Below are 16,953 nucleotides of genomic sequence, written 5' to 3' on the forward strand. Positions count from 1 at the left end.
GTCCGCGGTGACCCTCTCCGGTCTGGATTCTCTGGGGAGCCTGTGTGCATCCCCCGACCTGGGCCGCTTGGGGTATAAGGGGCAGCGTCGGTTTTTGGAGGAAGCGCACGAGAGATGTCTTCCTGTTTCTACCGTGCAGAGTGGCCCCGTGGACAGGCCCTCTACCCCTGTCTCTAAGGGGAGGGGTCTCCGATGCTCCCCGTCTGCACCGACCGGCAGAGGCCCTCAGTGGCCGGTCGGCTCGTTACAGGTGCAGGGCTCCCACTGCCCCCTCTCTCCCGCGCTCCTGCCTCGAGGCCGGACAGAACACGGGGTCGGCACACAGCCTCTCTCTGCTCTTCCCTCTCCTGCTGGGAACTGTCTTTTCCCAAACTGGTTTCAAAGATCAGGCAGACCCTTGGACCCTTTCCTCAGCTGGGCAGGGACACACTTGTGACCTCCTATTTCCTTCCATCCTTGGAGGTTGTGACCTGTTGCACCGCTTTGATACAGGACACGATTGATGACTTGCAGTTCCTCGGGACACCGAGGGGGACAGAGTAGTTGCAGGACTCGTGGGGTCAGATAACGATGCCGGGAGACCAATGCTTACAAGCTCAGGGGAAGAGACATCTGGGGACCCCAGCGTCCACGCCCTCGGCCCCGTCCTCTCCGAGGGACACTGTATGGGTCCCCTGGTCCACAGCTGAGGGAGCTGTGGACAGCCGGCAGATGGGCCAGAGCCGCCGGCTGTGCAGGCTGGAGGGACGGCACTGGCCCTGTCCTCTCTCCGTCCCCTCTTCACACTCACCCCCAGACCCTTCGAGCCCACCCGCTAACGGTTTCCCTCTCTCGTTTCCAGTTCTGAGCATTGGAGAAGGAGGCTTCTGGGAAGGCAGCGCCCGCGGCCACATCGGGTGGTTCCCGGCCGAGTGCGTGGAGGAGGTGATGTGCAGGCCCAAGGACAGCCAGGCAGGTAAGGTGGCTCGGCGCGCGCCGCGTCTCCACGGCCCTGGGCCCGGGTGGCCTGCCGGCAGAGAGAGGCCGCCGTTCAGAGCAAGGACTTCTTTCTGTCATCAAAATGGGTTGATTGGATTCCTCTGGGCTTTGTCCAAACCAGAAATAGGTTGCAAGACGGTGCGGAAGCTTTTTAGTTACGGGGCTGCTCAGTACATGTTCCAGAAAACGTGGGTCGTTCGCTGTAGCCATCGGGGAAGGGCTCTCGTGGGTCGATGGAACCTGGAAGGCCGGTTCTCGAACTTCCATACCGAGGTCGCACGTGGGCAGCTCGTGGGCACCAGAAGGCCCCCGCCCCGGCCGTGCCCTCCGCTAAAACCACACGCCCTGACGTGTCGCTGAACGCCGCCCCAGAGCGGTTGGCATTCGCGAAGGAAAACCGCTTCCGCGTCTCGGAACTGCAAATATAGCCTTTGCTGAAAACCGCTTTGAGGTTGATTGCCAAAAGATTGGGTTGATGAAAATGTTAAGAGGAGATCATTCGCATACAGCCGACTGGGGAGGGAGCGCGGCACTCGGGGAACGTTAAGCGCCGACTGTCTTGCAGGGACAGCGGCTCCGCGTGGGCCCTCTGCGTCGGGTGGAACCCCAGACCCCCAGAGCACATGCTGGAGACGGCCACCCTCAGTCTGTGGCTGGTGGCTTTGCTGGGGCCGCTTGTGCGGGCTCGAGGTCCCTGCCCCGTGGGCCCGCACCGCTGGGAGACGAGGTGTTCTGAGGACCCGGGCTCGGGAAAGCGCGGTGGGCGCCCCGCACCTGGCTGGCTTGGCAGACTCTCCTCGGAGGTGCTCAGTTGGTTCCCTCTCCGAGAACTTGATTTCAGAGGGGGTGTCCACGTGTGCCAGGCTACCCACTGTTCAGGAGAGGGAACCGGGACGCCCCCGGCGTGGTGCAGGGTGCCGAGGTAAGAGGTGTCCTAAACTTCGGTTGAAAGGGAAGGCTGGGGTGTGCTGCTCTGGGGAAGGGACCGGGCGGGTCCTCGGGCAGCAGGTGGGTGGGAGCGTGCTTTCCCCGGCGCAACGGTGCATGTCCTGAGCCCCAGGACGAGCCGGACCTCCTGGCCCTCCGGGGCCTGCTGCCCCTGGCCCACCCGTGGCCTCTCGGGCAGGCGGCACGCCCGGCCCCACCGGTCTGAGAGGGGTAAGTCGAGAGCTGTGAACGCGACGCCCCGTCCAGGCCGCTGGGCGACCCCTGCACCCCCTGCGCCCTCCCCTGCCCCACAGCCTCGGTGCCACTGGTCTCCAGCTCACGCTCCTTCCTTGCAAAGACTCAGGCACTGCTGGCCGGGGCAGCCCAGGATGGCCACATGTGCGGGTCACCCGGGCCCTCCTGCTCCCTGTGTCTCTAGGAAATCGCAGCTTCCTGTAGAGAGGGAGCAGAAGGCCAGGGCCCGTGGCGCCCCCTCCTACCCTCTCCTGTGAGCCTTCTCCGCCCATCGACCCCCGACGCGGGCAGGACATCCGCCGGGCGGGTGGACACGGTGCTGCTCGTCCAGGCTGACGGTCCCCTCCGGAGGGGCTCCCCGGGGGGGGGTGGGCAGTGGCGTGTGTGTGTCCGTCCTGGGACAGCTGTCAGGTGTGACGTTCCTAGAAGGATGCTCCTTGCTCCTTGCAACCCTCTGCAGCATGTTGTCCTTTTGATAACCTGGCACTCGCCGCCCAGGCTGCTGTTCAGCACTCGTGGGGCTCCAGCCGGTTCTGGGGGCCGGCTCTGTGTCCTGGGGGACTTGAGAACATGTAGGCTGCTCCCTGACCCCAAACGACCATGCCAGACCCTCTGGAATGTGGTACCCCCACCACCGCCCTGCACACACTTCCTGAGTGCCTCCGGCCCCGGGCAGCATAGCTTTGTGCCGCCCGTAAGGCTCGTAGGAGCTGGAGCTCCTCACGCTGTCCCAAGTGGCTACAGAGTGGCTTCAGCATCCCAAACGCGTCATCTTGTGGTTCTAAGGTCAAAAGTCTGGTGTGGGTCCCACGGGTCCCCGTGTCAGCTGGGCTGTGGTCCTTTCTGGAAGCTCTGGGGGAGAGCGCATGTCCTTGTTGTCTCCGGGCTCTGGACGCTGCAACGTGCTTAGCTCATGGTCCCTCCCGCCAACTTGAGAACGGGGCCGGGTCCCTTACACTGCACGTCTCTGACCACCTCTCACTTCTTCCCTGTGGGTTAGGATGCGCGTGGTCAGCCTGGGCCCACCTGGACAGGCCAGCAGAAGGCAAGCTGTGTGAGGTCACTGTTCCCAGGTGCTGGGCATTAAGACGTATCTTTGGGGAGGGGGGGGAATCCTCTGTCCGTCAGGGAGGGTAAATTAGGAGCCCTGCTAGGAGGTAGGCACGCGTCAGGGGAGGCGGCATCCCGCAGTCCTGGGATGGAGGGTGGTGGTGTGGCAGGGAGCGGACTCGGACCTGGATTTCAGGGTAGAGACGGTTCTGGAGCGGCTCCTGCCAGGCTTGCTTCCCTGGGCTTTCTCAGAGGGGCTGGGCTGAGAAATGGCTTTTGTCGCCCTGTGACTTACCTGCACGAGAGCACAGGTCAGGGCATTTTGGCAGATATACACCCCCGTGTCTCCGAGCACACTCGGGCAGGTGTCCTGACCCCACAAGTTCTGTCAGGGTGCTTCCTGGCCACGCCGCCTTCCGGGGGCTCTGGCAGCGGAGGCCGGTGTGACTGGCTGACTCGCCCAGGCACGCACCCCTGCGGCCAGCGCTCTGGGCCTTGAGCGTCCATCACCAGCCACGCTGCCCTGAGCGCCGGCATTCTGTCCGCGTTTGTCCCCGAGGAGTGTGCTGTCACCTGTGTATGCCGACAGACCTTGACTCACGCTCCCACCGACGGCATTGGGGTTGCTCCTTGATTTGGGATCAAGGTTTCTGTACGAACCTGTCCGTGGACGTGGTTTCATCCGTCGCGGGGACGTGGCTGGGAGCACATTGCGAGGTCGCAGGACAGGAGTGCATCTCACTTTAGAGGAAACGTCCAGACAGCCGTCCCAGCTGCTGGGTCTCCTGGGGCCACCATGGCCCCACGTCCTGGCCCACGTCTGCTATCATGGGTCCCTTAAGGGCCGGCTGCCATGTGGATGCGGCGGGATTGTGCTGACGGCTTCCTCCAGTGGTGGAGGGACCGTGGCACGTGGCTTCCGTGCACTGCTCCCCAAGGTCAGCGTCTTTCTAAGGATCTGGGCACGTCTCCGTCCACCTGTAGTTGGGCCGCTTCTCTCGCCGCTCCTGGATTTGGGGTTTCCTCGTGTGCTCTGCCGTCGCGCTGGATCCATGCGACAGGTACTTCCCGGATCCTGGGACTTGACCTTTTGTTTCCAACTGTGTCTTAAAGGAGTAGAGAGTTTTTTTAAAAGTTTAAACCAAGTCCCACTCCCTTATTTTTTTTTTATGATCAGCATTTTTTTGGTTAAAAAATGCTCCATTTTTAAGCAGACCTGGAGTACACGTAGAATCTGGAGACGGTACAACAGACGTGCTGCATGTTTCCCTCCGGCGTGCTTGGTCTGCCCCGGGTCAGCCCAGTGTGGGCCGCACACGTTCCCTTTGTCTTTCCCCACGTCTCTGCGTTGTAAAGTGAGTGTTTAGCCGGCGAATCCCAGTCTCGTGCATTAAATGAAAGATGTGAACGATTCGAGGAACCCCCAGCACACGGGGGCAGCTCAGGGCACCTTGTGTCTGAGCACAGCCAATTTCCCGTCCCACAGTGACGAACATTGGGGACCACGGCAGCCCCCGCAGAACGACGTGCGCGGCCCGGGTTGCCAGCCGGTTCCCGGATACACCTTGGGCTCAGCGGCGCGGAAAGGTTGGGAGCTGGGTCTTCAGTGCAGGAAGCCCTTGCTCTTCCAAACCTCCGTCTCGTCTGCTAGGACCGTGTGTTTCCGAGGACCTCACCGTTTCCAACAGGCTTTCCTTCCTGGTCGTGTGTCCTCCTGGGGAGAAGGGAGGGCAGGAGCCATCCTCCCCAACCGACACAGACACCCGCGTGTCAGCACGCAGCAGCGCACCGGGCTGGGACCTGTTCTTCGGAATCCTAACGCCTTGCACGGTGTCCCCCTGGCAGAGAGCAGGCATGGTGGCCCTGAGATCATGTGCGTGTCCCTCCCCTGCGTTCCCGGTGTGCAGGCTTCTGCGTGGGGCTTTGCCGAGGCTGTATTGGGTGGGGTGAGGTCGGCCGCTATAACTTACGAGCCCGTAACTTCAGCGGCGTCCATCCTGCTGTGTCCTCCCCATTCTCAAGGGCTTTCGGGGCCTCTGGCTCAGAGGGGACACCCACCATGGCCTCTGTTCCCAGTGTCAAGGACCATCGTGGGACGTGGACACCACGGGGCTCAGCCCTGTGGTTCCTGGCCAGGAGCCACCACTGGCGACTGACCCCTGAGGAGAATAGGGACAGAGGGACGTGGACTTGGGCACAGATACATGTACGTTTGAAGAGATCCATGTGAAGGAAATGGCTCAGGCGATTGTGGGGGCTGACAAGTCTGAGATCCGCAGGGCAGGCTCAGGCTGCTGTCGTGAGGCAGAATTTCTTCTTCAAGAAGCCTCAACTGATTGGGGGAGGCCCACCCACACCATCCAGGAGAATCTCTGTTCAGTTAGCCGGCTCCAGGGGCCGTGGGCCGTGTCTGCTGAACACCTTCATGGCAACGCCTGGACAGGTACCCCACAGTAGCTGGGTGCCTGGTCTGGTCAGGTTGACACCTAAAACCAGCCGTCACCGAGACCGACCCACACCATGGATGGAGAGAGGGACGGTGGCCGCCTCTGCTTCCCATCGTGTCCCCATCCGTAAATCCGGGCTGTCGGGTTAGACGGTGACTTGGTCCTTTCTCTGTAGGACTCCGCACTCCAGCCATGACAGGGCATGTCCCCAAAGGCAGGTCTCGGGTAAGAAGCAGATAAAATACATCCAGTCTCATCTCCCGGAGCCTTTCGATGAGTCAGTTCACAGAGAGCGAATGCAGGTGTGTGCAGTTTTCGGTGACGGCTCGTGTGTAAGCAGAAGCTGTGCCACGGGGGGCCCCCGTTTGAGAAAATGACAAAACCAAGTCACTGCCAACCGCATGGTGTCTTAGCTGCCGAAACAGAGGCCCGGACGGTCTGAAGATCCCCGTCCACTTAGCATAAGATGACAAGGTGGCGTGAACAGCCACTGTCCCCAGCATCCAGAGACAGCCAGACTCTGGTCTCCTGCAGGCCACAGAGCTGGGTGGCCCAGACCTCATGTGCAAGACAGCACACTCTTAACTCCTGGTGCGTCCCTGTGGCCCAAGCTGGTCTGCTGCTGGGATCCCTGTGCGTTCTCTGGGAGGCTGCGTTCCTCCCACCCAGCATCTCTTGAGTCTGTGCTGATGCCCTTCACAGCCAATACCGCAGGGCCAGGCGGCAGGAGTCCAGCCTTTCCAGAGCACACGTCCTGACCCCTGTCCCCTGGAGCATCCCCTCCACCTCGCCTCTCCACGTAGCTTTCGCAGATGACGCGCGTGGCCTTCACGGTACACAGGAGGTGGGGACATGGTCGCGTCTCTAGGTGAGGGTCGGAGATTGTAAGTGACCTGCTGAGAGCCGCACATTGATGAAGTGGCCACGCCAGGACGTCAGCATAGGTCCGTCCAAGCCGACCTTCATGCACCAGGCTGGGGTGTCCCCAGAGGATCCACCATCTCGGAGATGTTGAGACCTAGTGGTCGTGGATGGTGGGAAAGCTGGTGGCAGTGAGGCAGCTGGGCTGATGCTGCTGATGGTGGTACTGATGGTGTGATCCGGGTGTTGGTGTTATGGCTGACGGAGGTGATGTTGCTGCCGGTGGCGTTGGCGTTGGTGTTGGTGGTGACGGCGGGTATGGCTGTTGGTGCTGTTGCTGATGTTGCTGATGGTGGGAGCAAGGAGGATACTGGTGAGGCAGATGATGGTCCTCAGATCTGATGGTCCAGCTTGATGAACTCTCCTGCTCTGGCCGCAGGTGGGATGTGCTCACTTATCCCAGCCGGCCCAGCCTCCCCTTCCTTACTGGGAAGCTCCTGGATTGCTTCTTCCAATTCCTAAAATCTCACTTCTTTCCTCAAGTTCTCCTCTTTGTGCAGACACATCACCACTGGGTGCTGTTGAGAAGGATCACTTCGCCCCTGTATGTCTCGGTCCTCAGTCTGGTGCTTGCGTGATTTTTGTGTTCCTAATTTTTTTGCATGAAATACAATCAACACAGAGAGGAGCGCACAACCATGATGTGTGGCTCAGCAAACGGCTATAAAACAGCAGCCTCACCCCGCGTGACTCCCTGAAGCCCCCACGCGCCCCATGGCAACAGAACCGTCCCTCCCCACTGCTCAGCCCACCATGCTTGTGTGTCATTCACTTCCTTTGTTTGTGACCATTTTGCTTGCTTGCTTTTTGTCCCTAAACAGCGCAACCCAGTTTGGGCCAGTCTTGAACCACATGTAAGTGGACTCAGACTGTGTGTTTGGCTTCTCTCCTAACATCTGTCTTAGATGTCTGGATTGTGTAAGTGGCTTGGGGTACCCATTTCACTCTTGGGTCATTCATTGGGTTTTATCAGTCTGTCCTGCCGTGGGGGGCCACCTGGGTTGCCCACAGCCCAGGGCTGTCATGGGCAGCATTGCTGCGGTCCCTTGGTGTAAACATACTTGCTCTGCTTTCCCTCATACCCCAGGATGGGTGGTGGTCAGGTCTGGGTGTGTCCTCCGTCTTTCTGGATCCTTCAGCTATGCCCTAAGTGTGCGTATCAGTCCGTGCATGCTGCTATGACAAGTAGCCCAGAGAGGGCAGCTCAACCAGCAGGCATTTATTTCTCCCGGTGCCGGAGGCTGGACGTCTGAGGTCGAGGTACCAGCATCGTTGGCCTTCTGGCTTGCAGACAAGCCATCTGCTCACTGTACCCACACATGGTCAAGTTCTCTAGTGTCTTTCCTTATAAGGGCATTAATCCCATCATGGGGTCCCTACCCTCATGACCTCCATGGACCCAAACTACCTCCCAAATGCCCCTCGTCCAGATACCATCCCACTGGAGATAGGGCTTTGACAAATACACTGGGGAGCACGGACTTTTAGTCCCTGGCAGTGCTATGTCCACATTTCACCAGCACACGCTACTGGCAGACCGTTTCCCACTGTGGGTCTTAAGCCCATGCTACATCAACACAGGACTTCAGTCTGTGTTCCCCCCATTACTTCCGAGTGTGAGAACTTTTTTGTGTGTTTAATAGCTGTTTATTTTCATTTTTTGGTCAAGTGTCAGTTTAGGTCTTTTGCCCATTTTTATGTAGTGTTCTTTGTTTCTTATTGATTTGTGGTCACTCTTTATATATGACATAAGAAAGCCATTCTCAGCAATATACATTCACCACATCCGTTCCCAGACTGTGGCCAGGCTTTTCCCTGGGAGGCCGGAGACCCTTGCACACGGCTGTTCTGGTCACCCGTCTTCTCCTTACCCTGGAAGAATCAGGCATGGGCTCAGGGCAGCCTGCAGATAGCACGCCCATTCACCTGTGACCCATAACCCCCTTTCCACCTTAATTAATGGGAACACATCTGTCTCTGGGGGGTGGTGCTGGCCTCCCATTTAAAATGGTGACTAGAAGAGCTTCTTGTAGAAATAAACGTATAGGGACGACCATCTTTGGAAAACCCAGCCCTGCTACTTTGGGGTAGCTTAGCAGTGACCCTTTGCCCACATAATTCCCTTAACTCTGTTAACCTAATTCCAGTCCCGCAAGTCCAGGTCCTAAGTTCCTAAGTCCAGGTCCCGCAAAGGACTTCAGGGTGACGGGTTGGACAGATGCCACACATGCATGGGGAGTTGGGTATCATGGACTGTCTGGGCTGGCCCTGCCGGAGGTCCGTCACTGAACACTGTGACACTGGTCCTGCACCAGCCCCTGGATGGGACATTTCTCGTCTCCAAAGTAGTCCCCCAGGCTAAGTGTCCCCATTCCTATGTTGCACAAAAGGGAACGCGGGCCCAGAGACATTGAGCAATGTGTCCAGAGTCACCCAGCCTGTGAGTTGTAGCTACGGGTTTCGAAACAGGATCTCTCCTGCTTTAGCAGCCTGTGGGTCACTTGGAGGAGGGAACATTCCCACATTTAAAAAAAAAAACACCTGATTATAAAAACTGAAGTTGTCTATGAGAACGTGAACCATTAAGGCAGAACGGTTTTGTTCTTAAAAAGAAGCAAGGGTCATTTTTAGGGCATCACCAAAATGGAAGCACAGAATAAAAAGTTCCTCTAAGACTTGAGGTGCCCCCAGGAAAACTTGGGGTCTCTAGTCTCAGTTTGAGAAAATCCAGATTTAGGATTCAGGTGTCTTTCTGTTGGAGAAGAAAGTCTAGACTCCTGGTTGCTGAGAATCCTATACCTGGCTTGAGGCAGAGCTGGCGAGGAAACGTGATTTTGAACGTGTAACCCAGGGCTTCTCCTTGTCCCATCCCAGCTCAGGGGATGCTCTGCTCTTTATCACTTTTTTAATTGGAGGTGACAAAACCCCAGAGCTCTCTCCAACACCGTCTTCCCCCAAAAAGGGAATTAATATCTCAACATAATTGAAAAGCCCAGGGTTCTGGCTTCAGGCATGGCTAAATCCAGATGTTCAAATGATGTCCCCCAGGAGCCTTCTCTCTGTCTTCAGGCACTGATTCCTTCCTCTCTGACAGCTGTATCCTTTGGGCAGCTGACTTGTCAGCATGATCCCTGCGAACTCTGGGCTTAGTCCTTCTGAGTCCAAGTACAGCACAGAGAGATTATGTCTTTCCTGCCTGTTTGACGGGCTTCAGGGATTGGCCCTGACTGGGTGACCTGGGTCATGGATAGGTGCACCCCAGAACCCGTTGCTAGAACTGGGGGATGAGTGTGCTTGGGAAGTATGACTGGCTGCACCTGGGACAGGTGAGGCTGGGCAGATGGTCTGCCAAGGACAGGTGGGGTGCTGTGACCAGCAGAAGGAGGGGGGCAGCGGAGCCTCTGTGGACGTCTGGAGACACCCCTCCAGCAGGGAGGCCCAAACATCTGGGCTCTTGGAACAGAAGAGGAGGCCACTGCTATGATCTGCTCTCCCCCAGCCGGGAACACTTCCCTGGGAGACACAGAAGGGGTGGGAGCTGCCCCCCAGTGCTCTGGCGGCTCCCGGTTAGGGCCAGTGGGACAGGAGCTCGTGGAGTCCCGGTATCAAACGGAAGCCCCATTTGTCACAGTCCTAGGAAGCCTCTGCAAGACATCACCACAGGCACGGTTGGTTCTGCCAAAATAGAACGTATCTGGTTATCTTTAGAACATTTAAAAATACAGGCAAGTGGTTTATTAACACAGTTGTAATCTAAAATATTAATAAGCCACGAAAGAGCCGGGCTCCAGAGGAGTCACAGGCTGGTCCCTAACGGAACATGCAACAAATACAAGGACTCGTTGTCCTCTGCTCATGATTATGTGTTTGTTAAACAGCCATGGCCGAGCCACGCAGGCTTCCCCCCTCGTCTTGCTTTTACGCCATTTTATTAAAAGATTCTTGGAGCCTCGCCCTGTCGGTGCGGGCTGTGGCCTCTGTGCAGCCATCCCATGTTCCAAATACCGGTTTCCACGTTCAGCCTCGCCCCCGAAGTAGAGTTCTGCCAGGTCTGTCTGCAGCCTCGGTCGCTGGCATCGCTCCGCGTCCCGGGCGCGCCCTCCCCCCCAGCAGCGGCTGTGGTGGCTGCCTGCCTCGGTTACCATGGCAACCCGGTGACGCCGGTGCCAGCCCCGCCCTCCTTCCCCACGTGCCTCATGCCGCTGCAGAACGTGTGTCTGCGGCTCCTTGCAAAAAGTCACCTTGCACAGCCGTTGCTCTGGGCGGGGGCCACCCCTGTCTGGACGGTGGTGGGCAGGAAGGAGGTTTCTGCCCTTCTGCCGGGTTGGCCGTGGCAAACTGTGACGGGGGGAGCTTGAACAGCGAGATGTTTCTTTCTCCTGGTTCTGGGTTCTGGAAGTCCTCGGTCCAGGTGTCCCCGGGGTGGGTTTCCGGTGAGGACTCCTCCTGGCTTGCAGGTGGCCACGTGTCCTCACGTGGCTTCCCGCTGTGAACCTCTCCCTATCCCTTTCCCTTCTCAGAAGGGCACCGTTCCTGTGGGATGAGGGCCACACTCATGACCTCATGTAACCTCACTTAACCTTAACTGCGTTCTGGAAGGTCCACGTGTGCAGTCACCTTGGGTTAGGGCTCCAGCACAGGGTTTTGGGAAGGGACAGAATTCAGTTCACGGCATGATGAAGAGCGACAGCGGGAACCGAAGCCCCGTCCCCTCTGCTGCTCCCTGGCGTACCCTTCCCGCCGTGCAGCCCCAGCCCCCGCGGGGACCACTGCATTGCCTGAGTTGAGCACCATGGCTGTTTCCTCTGTCCTAGGCTCCCGTCTGACCAGGCTGCACGCTGATCCCCAGCACCCAGAGGTCTCTTAGGGTCCTCTGTTCTGGAGACAGGGCCCGGAGCCAGGTCCACGGAATAGACTGATGTCAGAGTCTGGGGCTCTGATTTAAGGCCGTGAGCCTAGAGCCAGAGCGTCCCATCACCTTGCTGCTGTGTGGCCTTGGGCAGCTTACTTGGCCTCTCTGACCTCTAGCTCCCGCTCTGTGAGACGGCAGTGGCAACAGTGTGTTTACGGCAGCATGGCCGGAGGGGATGGTGAGCCCGCGGTGGAGAGCTCTGGGCGCGGTCTGGCTCGCAGGGGTGCTCACTGGACACTGCTCTGGGGTCGCTGTCCTCCTGCGTAACACGTCTGAGGGTGCCCACGGAACGTGGCTCCAGCCCTGCCCCGTGAAGCCAGGATGCGTGGGTGGGACCCGTGTGTTTCAGTGGCTTTCCAGGCTTTCCACGCGGGGCGTCAGAGGAGCTGGGATCCGAGCTCTGAGTCGGAGCAGCTCTGGTCTGAGCCCAGGGGGTGGAGGGCTTGTGGTTACGTGTACACACGTGTGCGTGAGGCGAGTCCATCGGTGCGGTGCCCTCTGCGAGGGAAAGAGGATGCAGCGGCTCGCCCCGGTGTTCCCCACACCTAGCGTGGCACCTGGAATGGAAGAGGTGCCGGGAGACGGCTCGCTGGATGGGTGGATGGGGGAGGTGGGTAGATGGGGGAGGGGCATGGATGGGCCCACGGTGGACGGCGGCGTGGGCGGGCGGTGGATGGTGGATGACGGTCGGATGCGTGGGCGGGTGGGTAGCCGCGTGGACGGAGGCGTGGGCGGTTGTGCTTTGCGTGGGGCGACTGTAGACACCGTTGTATCGCGTTCGCAGCTCACCCTCAGTCCGGTCGTGTGGCCGTCCATCGTTAAGCCTCCCCGACACGGAGACTTCTTCAACACTGGAGAGTGTAAACATCAGGGGCTACTGTGAGACCCAGGAAAACGCCAGCATTGTTGGCATCTCAAGCCAGTTCAGAGAGGAGTTCCCTTCAGCCAACGGGCTGAGTGTTGACCTCAGACTCCGCAGGCCGCTCTGTTCCCTGAGCTCAGCAAGGAGGCCTCTCTGGGCATCCTCCTCGGGGAGGGTGGCTGACCCGTCCTCCTCGCCCATGCCCTGAGCAGTATGGGCTCCTGGGGGCCCGGGAAGACAGATGTCATGCCCTACGCTGGTAGAGTGAATGAGCTGCTCCCGGTACGGTCAGGTGGCTGCTGACGGTCCGTCTGTCAGACCAGTGAGGACGGCCCTGCGGCCCCTCCCTCGACACCTGGGCACCCAGTTTGAGGATGGCTCGCCGGAGCCAGGAGCCCGCCTCTGCCGGGGCTCAGTGGTAACCAAGGGCTGTCCCCCCCAACCCCAGAGTGCGCCGTGGCTCATTTTGGAAAACGAAAGCCATCATATGGTGCTCTGTATTGAGTTAAGATGTTGTTTTTGGCTCCTCTGAAATAGACGATGGGAAACAGATCCGGGGATAATGAATAAACATTGGCTTATGGGGGCTGCATGAAATCTCACCCCGGCAGATGAGATTTAAGACATGCATATGCAGAGGAGATAAGTAAGGCCCAGGCTCCCACTCCAACAAATCGTGTAGCCAAGGAGAGCATCTGGGAGTTCGCTGTGAACGTCCGCCGTCCCCAGCCAGTCAGGGGCGGGCAGGACCATGGCGGGGAGGAGCCGGGGCCCTAGAAGACGGGGCAGGAAGTGGCCTCCTGAGACCACCCGTGTGCGGATCAAGAATCCACCTTCACGCCAGGCAGACGCGGCTTCCCGAAGCTTCGGCGTGGTCAGCCCGGTCGGGTCCTCAGATCGGTCCCTGGGGTGACCCCTCTCTTGCCTCGCTTTGCATCGCTCCGAGGGCCGGTGGTTCCATGGTTTTTAGTCTGTCCCCAGGGCTGTGCGGACGTCACCGTGGACTCAGCCCAGAGCAAGCCCGTCACCTCCACCCCGCGCCCCCAGCCTGGGCGAGCGTGCCCCACCCTCCGTCTGCAGGGGTCTGCCCGTCGTGGACGCTGACGCAGCCTTACGGCGTGCGCTCTCTGGTGCCCCGCTCGTTTTAGCAGAATGGGATCTGGGGCTTCATCCAAGGGGCAGCACGTATCAGAATGTCATTTCTTCCTAAAGCTGCATAACATTCCCTCGTACAGACCACATTTTGTTTATGGGCTCATCACATGGGCCTTTGGGTTTCCACGCGCGGGCTTTCGTCAGCAGTGCTGCTGTGAGCGTTTTCGTGCAAATCTTTGTGGGGCACCTGCTTTCGCTTCCCCTGGGCGCGTACGTGGGGAGGAATCGTGGGGTCACATGGTAATGCCATGGTCTACCTTCCAAGGAGCCCCCAGATGGTTTTGCCTGTCCCGTTCCCCCAGCACCATGATGGAACTCGCACTCCCCACACCCTCGCTGGCTCCTCCTTTTCGTGTCTGGATGGCAGCCCTCCGAGTGGGTGTGAGCTGGCGTCTCCCGGTGGGTTTCATCCGTGTTTCCCCGATACCTGGGACGCAGGGCTCCCTTCCACGCACCTACTGGCCATTTACAGAACTTCTCTGGGGAGCCTTTCACTTTGATAGGCCACGCACTATGGCCCGTGTCACTTCTGGTTCTGTAGCGAGTCTGGAAAGTACACAGACGTACAAAAGGAGAAAGTAAGTCACCCGTCACCCTACACTGTGTTGATAATCGCCACCGAGACGCTGGTCCTTCTGTGAGTCTAAACGTACGTGAAACAAAATCGAGTCCGTCCTTTTAAATTACGGATCCTGGTTTCCCTCTTCCCCGAGCGACAAAGGGCATCACTTCCTGGGTTGAAAACTCTCTTCCCAAACACCATTCCCAGTGGCTCTCCGTGCTCTCATTGGAAAGGCACTGACGAGTCCTTGTCCACCCTGCTGTCCTGGCCGTGACAGTGGCCGTCAGTTCGGCCTTCTTCAGACTCGTGACGTGGCCCCCAAGTTGTGCTACTGCAGGCGGCTCTTCCGCGAGCGGCCCCGCTGTGAAATGCTACGTGCCTCTCCTTCGGGAGCTTGTCCTGGATCCTCCGCCGCCCGTCTGTCCTCAGCCCTCGGCATGCACAGAGGCCCGGCCCAGCAGCCTGACCGCCTCCTTTCTGTCTTTCTCCAAGAGCTGTCCTGCCCCCCACCCCCTCAGTGTCCGGCTGCCTACGGCCTCCTAAAGAGAGGACGGCCACGGCCCCTGGGGACAGGCCTCGGGCACGCGGACTACGATCTTTCTCAAGTCAGCAGGGTTCGCTTCGTGGGCCGCCGAGCCCGTCACTGCACGCGGCCCCACGCCTCCCTCTGCTCTGAAGCCGCCGTCCTGGAATTCTCCGCTTTCCATTCCCTCTGGATCCCACAGCTCGCGTGGCACACCCTGCGGACGGGGGAACGCGCCCACGGGCCGCCGTCCTGCGCTGGAAGCTGTGTGTTCTGTGCTCGTTCCTGGAGACCTTCACCTCTAGATACGCCATCTTTAATCAGAGGCACTTCGTTAGTTCTGCGAATTCCTGTGGCTGCCCCAACCCTGTGGCCCAGACGGGTGGATTCAGGTGTCCCTGCTGCAGCTCAGCGAGGAGGGGAGGGCAGGCTCCGGGGGCAGGGGGGAAGCCTTGTTCCTGCAGTTGGACAGCTCTATGTGGTCTTCTGCAGTGGCTTGCTGCCCGGGACCCCAGGCCACTTGCTGCCCCTTCCCTATAGCACCCGCTCCGGGTCAGGGCCTCGGCAGCAGCCCCCGTGCCCCCTCCCTTCCTCCAGGTTGTTTAGATCAGATTTGTTTGAGAAGTAGTTGCCGGATGCAGCCAGGCGCCCAGGAGCATGGCCCTTCCTGGCGCGGCTGCAAAGGGCTGTGAAGGTGCCCCCGGCCGCCCCTGCTTACTCAGCCGAGATGCAGATGTGCCCTTCGCGCAGTGCTGGAGACCACACTCCGCGTGTGTGCCCATGAGCCTCCGCTGGGCTTCACCACGGAGCCCGCGCTTCCGGGCCGGGTGCCTCCTCCATCAGGTGCCCTGAGTGCTCCCGGCCTCCGCATCTCTGAGCAGGCGCCCCCTCTCCTGTCCTTCTCAGACCCACGGAGGGTCACGCGATGGGCGGGAATGAGCCTGCTAACCTTGGCTCGCTGTGTGGGGAGAAGGGGCTGAGTCCCAGCAGGGAGAACAGTGCCAAGTCTTTGTCTGAGGAGAGGAGCCCCGTTCTGGTGGGGTCTATGGAAACTGAAACCGGGGCCCCTCGTCATCACTGCGGAGCTGCTGGTTTGCAAGCGGCTACAACGTCTCCCGGAATCTTCCCTGGGAGACAGGGTGAGCACCACCCCCTCGTGGGCCCATTTCACAGGTTGGGATTCTGGAGGCTGTCACACTGGGGCCCAGGCTCGTGGCTTCTCGTGCACAGTGATGTCTGTCCCAGTGGGTCTTTTAGGGCCAGCAGGGGCCTCAGAGGTCGTACAGTTGGACAGCTCACTTCAGGCATGCCTAACCGTGACCTCGACGGGCTGCAGAAGCTCAGCAGATGCCTATGGAACACGGGTTCCTAGCAGTCTCAACAGCTGCCCCGACAGCCTCCCTTAGCCTCCGGCATGCGCCGTAAGACTTATGTTATCAGGGATGGGGCTGGGCTGGCAGCTCCATCTCCTGGAGGGACACCCGAGGAGCAGAGAAGGAGAGAGTGCTAGGCTCTGGGTCTACATCCAGCGCCCTGGGGCAGAGACTAGAGCTCTCTCTGACCGACACCTGGCAGAGAGGCGTCCTCACCTCCTCTGCTACGCACCTTCCCTGGGAGCCAGGACAGGAAGGGGCAGGGGCTGGACCCGCCATCTGGCTGGACCGCCAAGGAGGGCAGAGCAGAGGCCACGCCCTCTCCACAGCTGGCCAGTCCCGGGCCCAATCGGGGCGGGAGATGGGGAGGAGGTCAAGCAAGCTCCCCGTCCGCACAGCCCCTGTGTGTTGGCCTCTCCCACTGGCACAGAGTCAGAGCAGTGAGGGGGTCTCAGACCCCAGTGAGGGTGAAGCGAAAGCTGCACACGTCCTTACACACATGGACACGCACACATGTGCTTGCAGTACGTGCACACCTGCAATGTGTGCACACACTCTGTGCTGTGTGCGTGTACGCGCTTACACATGTGTGCTTGTGCGTGCATGTACATGGACACGCAAGCCTGTGCATGCGTACATGTGTGTGGTTCCGTGTGCACACGCTATTCCGGGTACCGCTGAGAAGGCTTGGGGGCCCCTGCCGCGTGCCCCCAGTGCAGCGCATCCGCTGGACCCCGCTCAGGTGAACGTGCGGCCCCAGCGTTGCTGTGGGCTGTGCTGTGTTCAGCCTGGCACAGATACAAAACCCCAGTGACGATCTGACCTATTTCTAGTTCCTGAAGCTCCCAGCTTTTCTCGTGGACAGTCCTAGAAGGAGTCTGATTGCCAGGGTGACCGGCTCACCTGTCACACAAACGGGGACGGTTCTGCGAGCAAACGAGGGCAGCCGGCCTCCCTCCCGAGCTGCCCTACTTACCGCCGGGATCCG

General features: G+C 59.6%; 1 protein-coding gene across 5 annotated transcripts in view; it reads left to right on the forward strand.

The window, feature by feature from the left end:
- The window catches only part of SHANK2 (SH3 and multiple ankyrin repeat domains 2), a 458,548-nt gene that overhangs the window by 208,786 nt on the left and 232,809 nt on the right, over window positions 1-16,953 (forward strand). For all 5 annotated transcript variants that reach the window (XM_044259990.1, XM_044259992.1, XM_044259993.1 and 2 more), the window contains one exon: window positions 842-955. In XM_044259990.1, coding sequence (XP_044115925.1) covers window positions 842-955 — 114 coding nt within the window. The remainder of the gene's footprint in view (window positions 1-841; window positions 956-16,953) is intronic.

This window comes from Neovison vison, chromosome 7 (genome assembly GCF_020171115.1).
Source record: "Neovison vison isolate M4711 chromosome 7, ASM_NN_V1, whole genome shotgun sequence".
In the NCBI taxonomy this organism is placed as follows: domain Eukaryota; kingdom Metazoa; phylum Chordata; class Mammalia; order Carnivora; family Mustelidae; genus Neogale; species Neogale vison.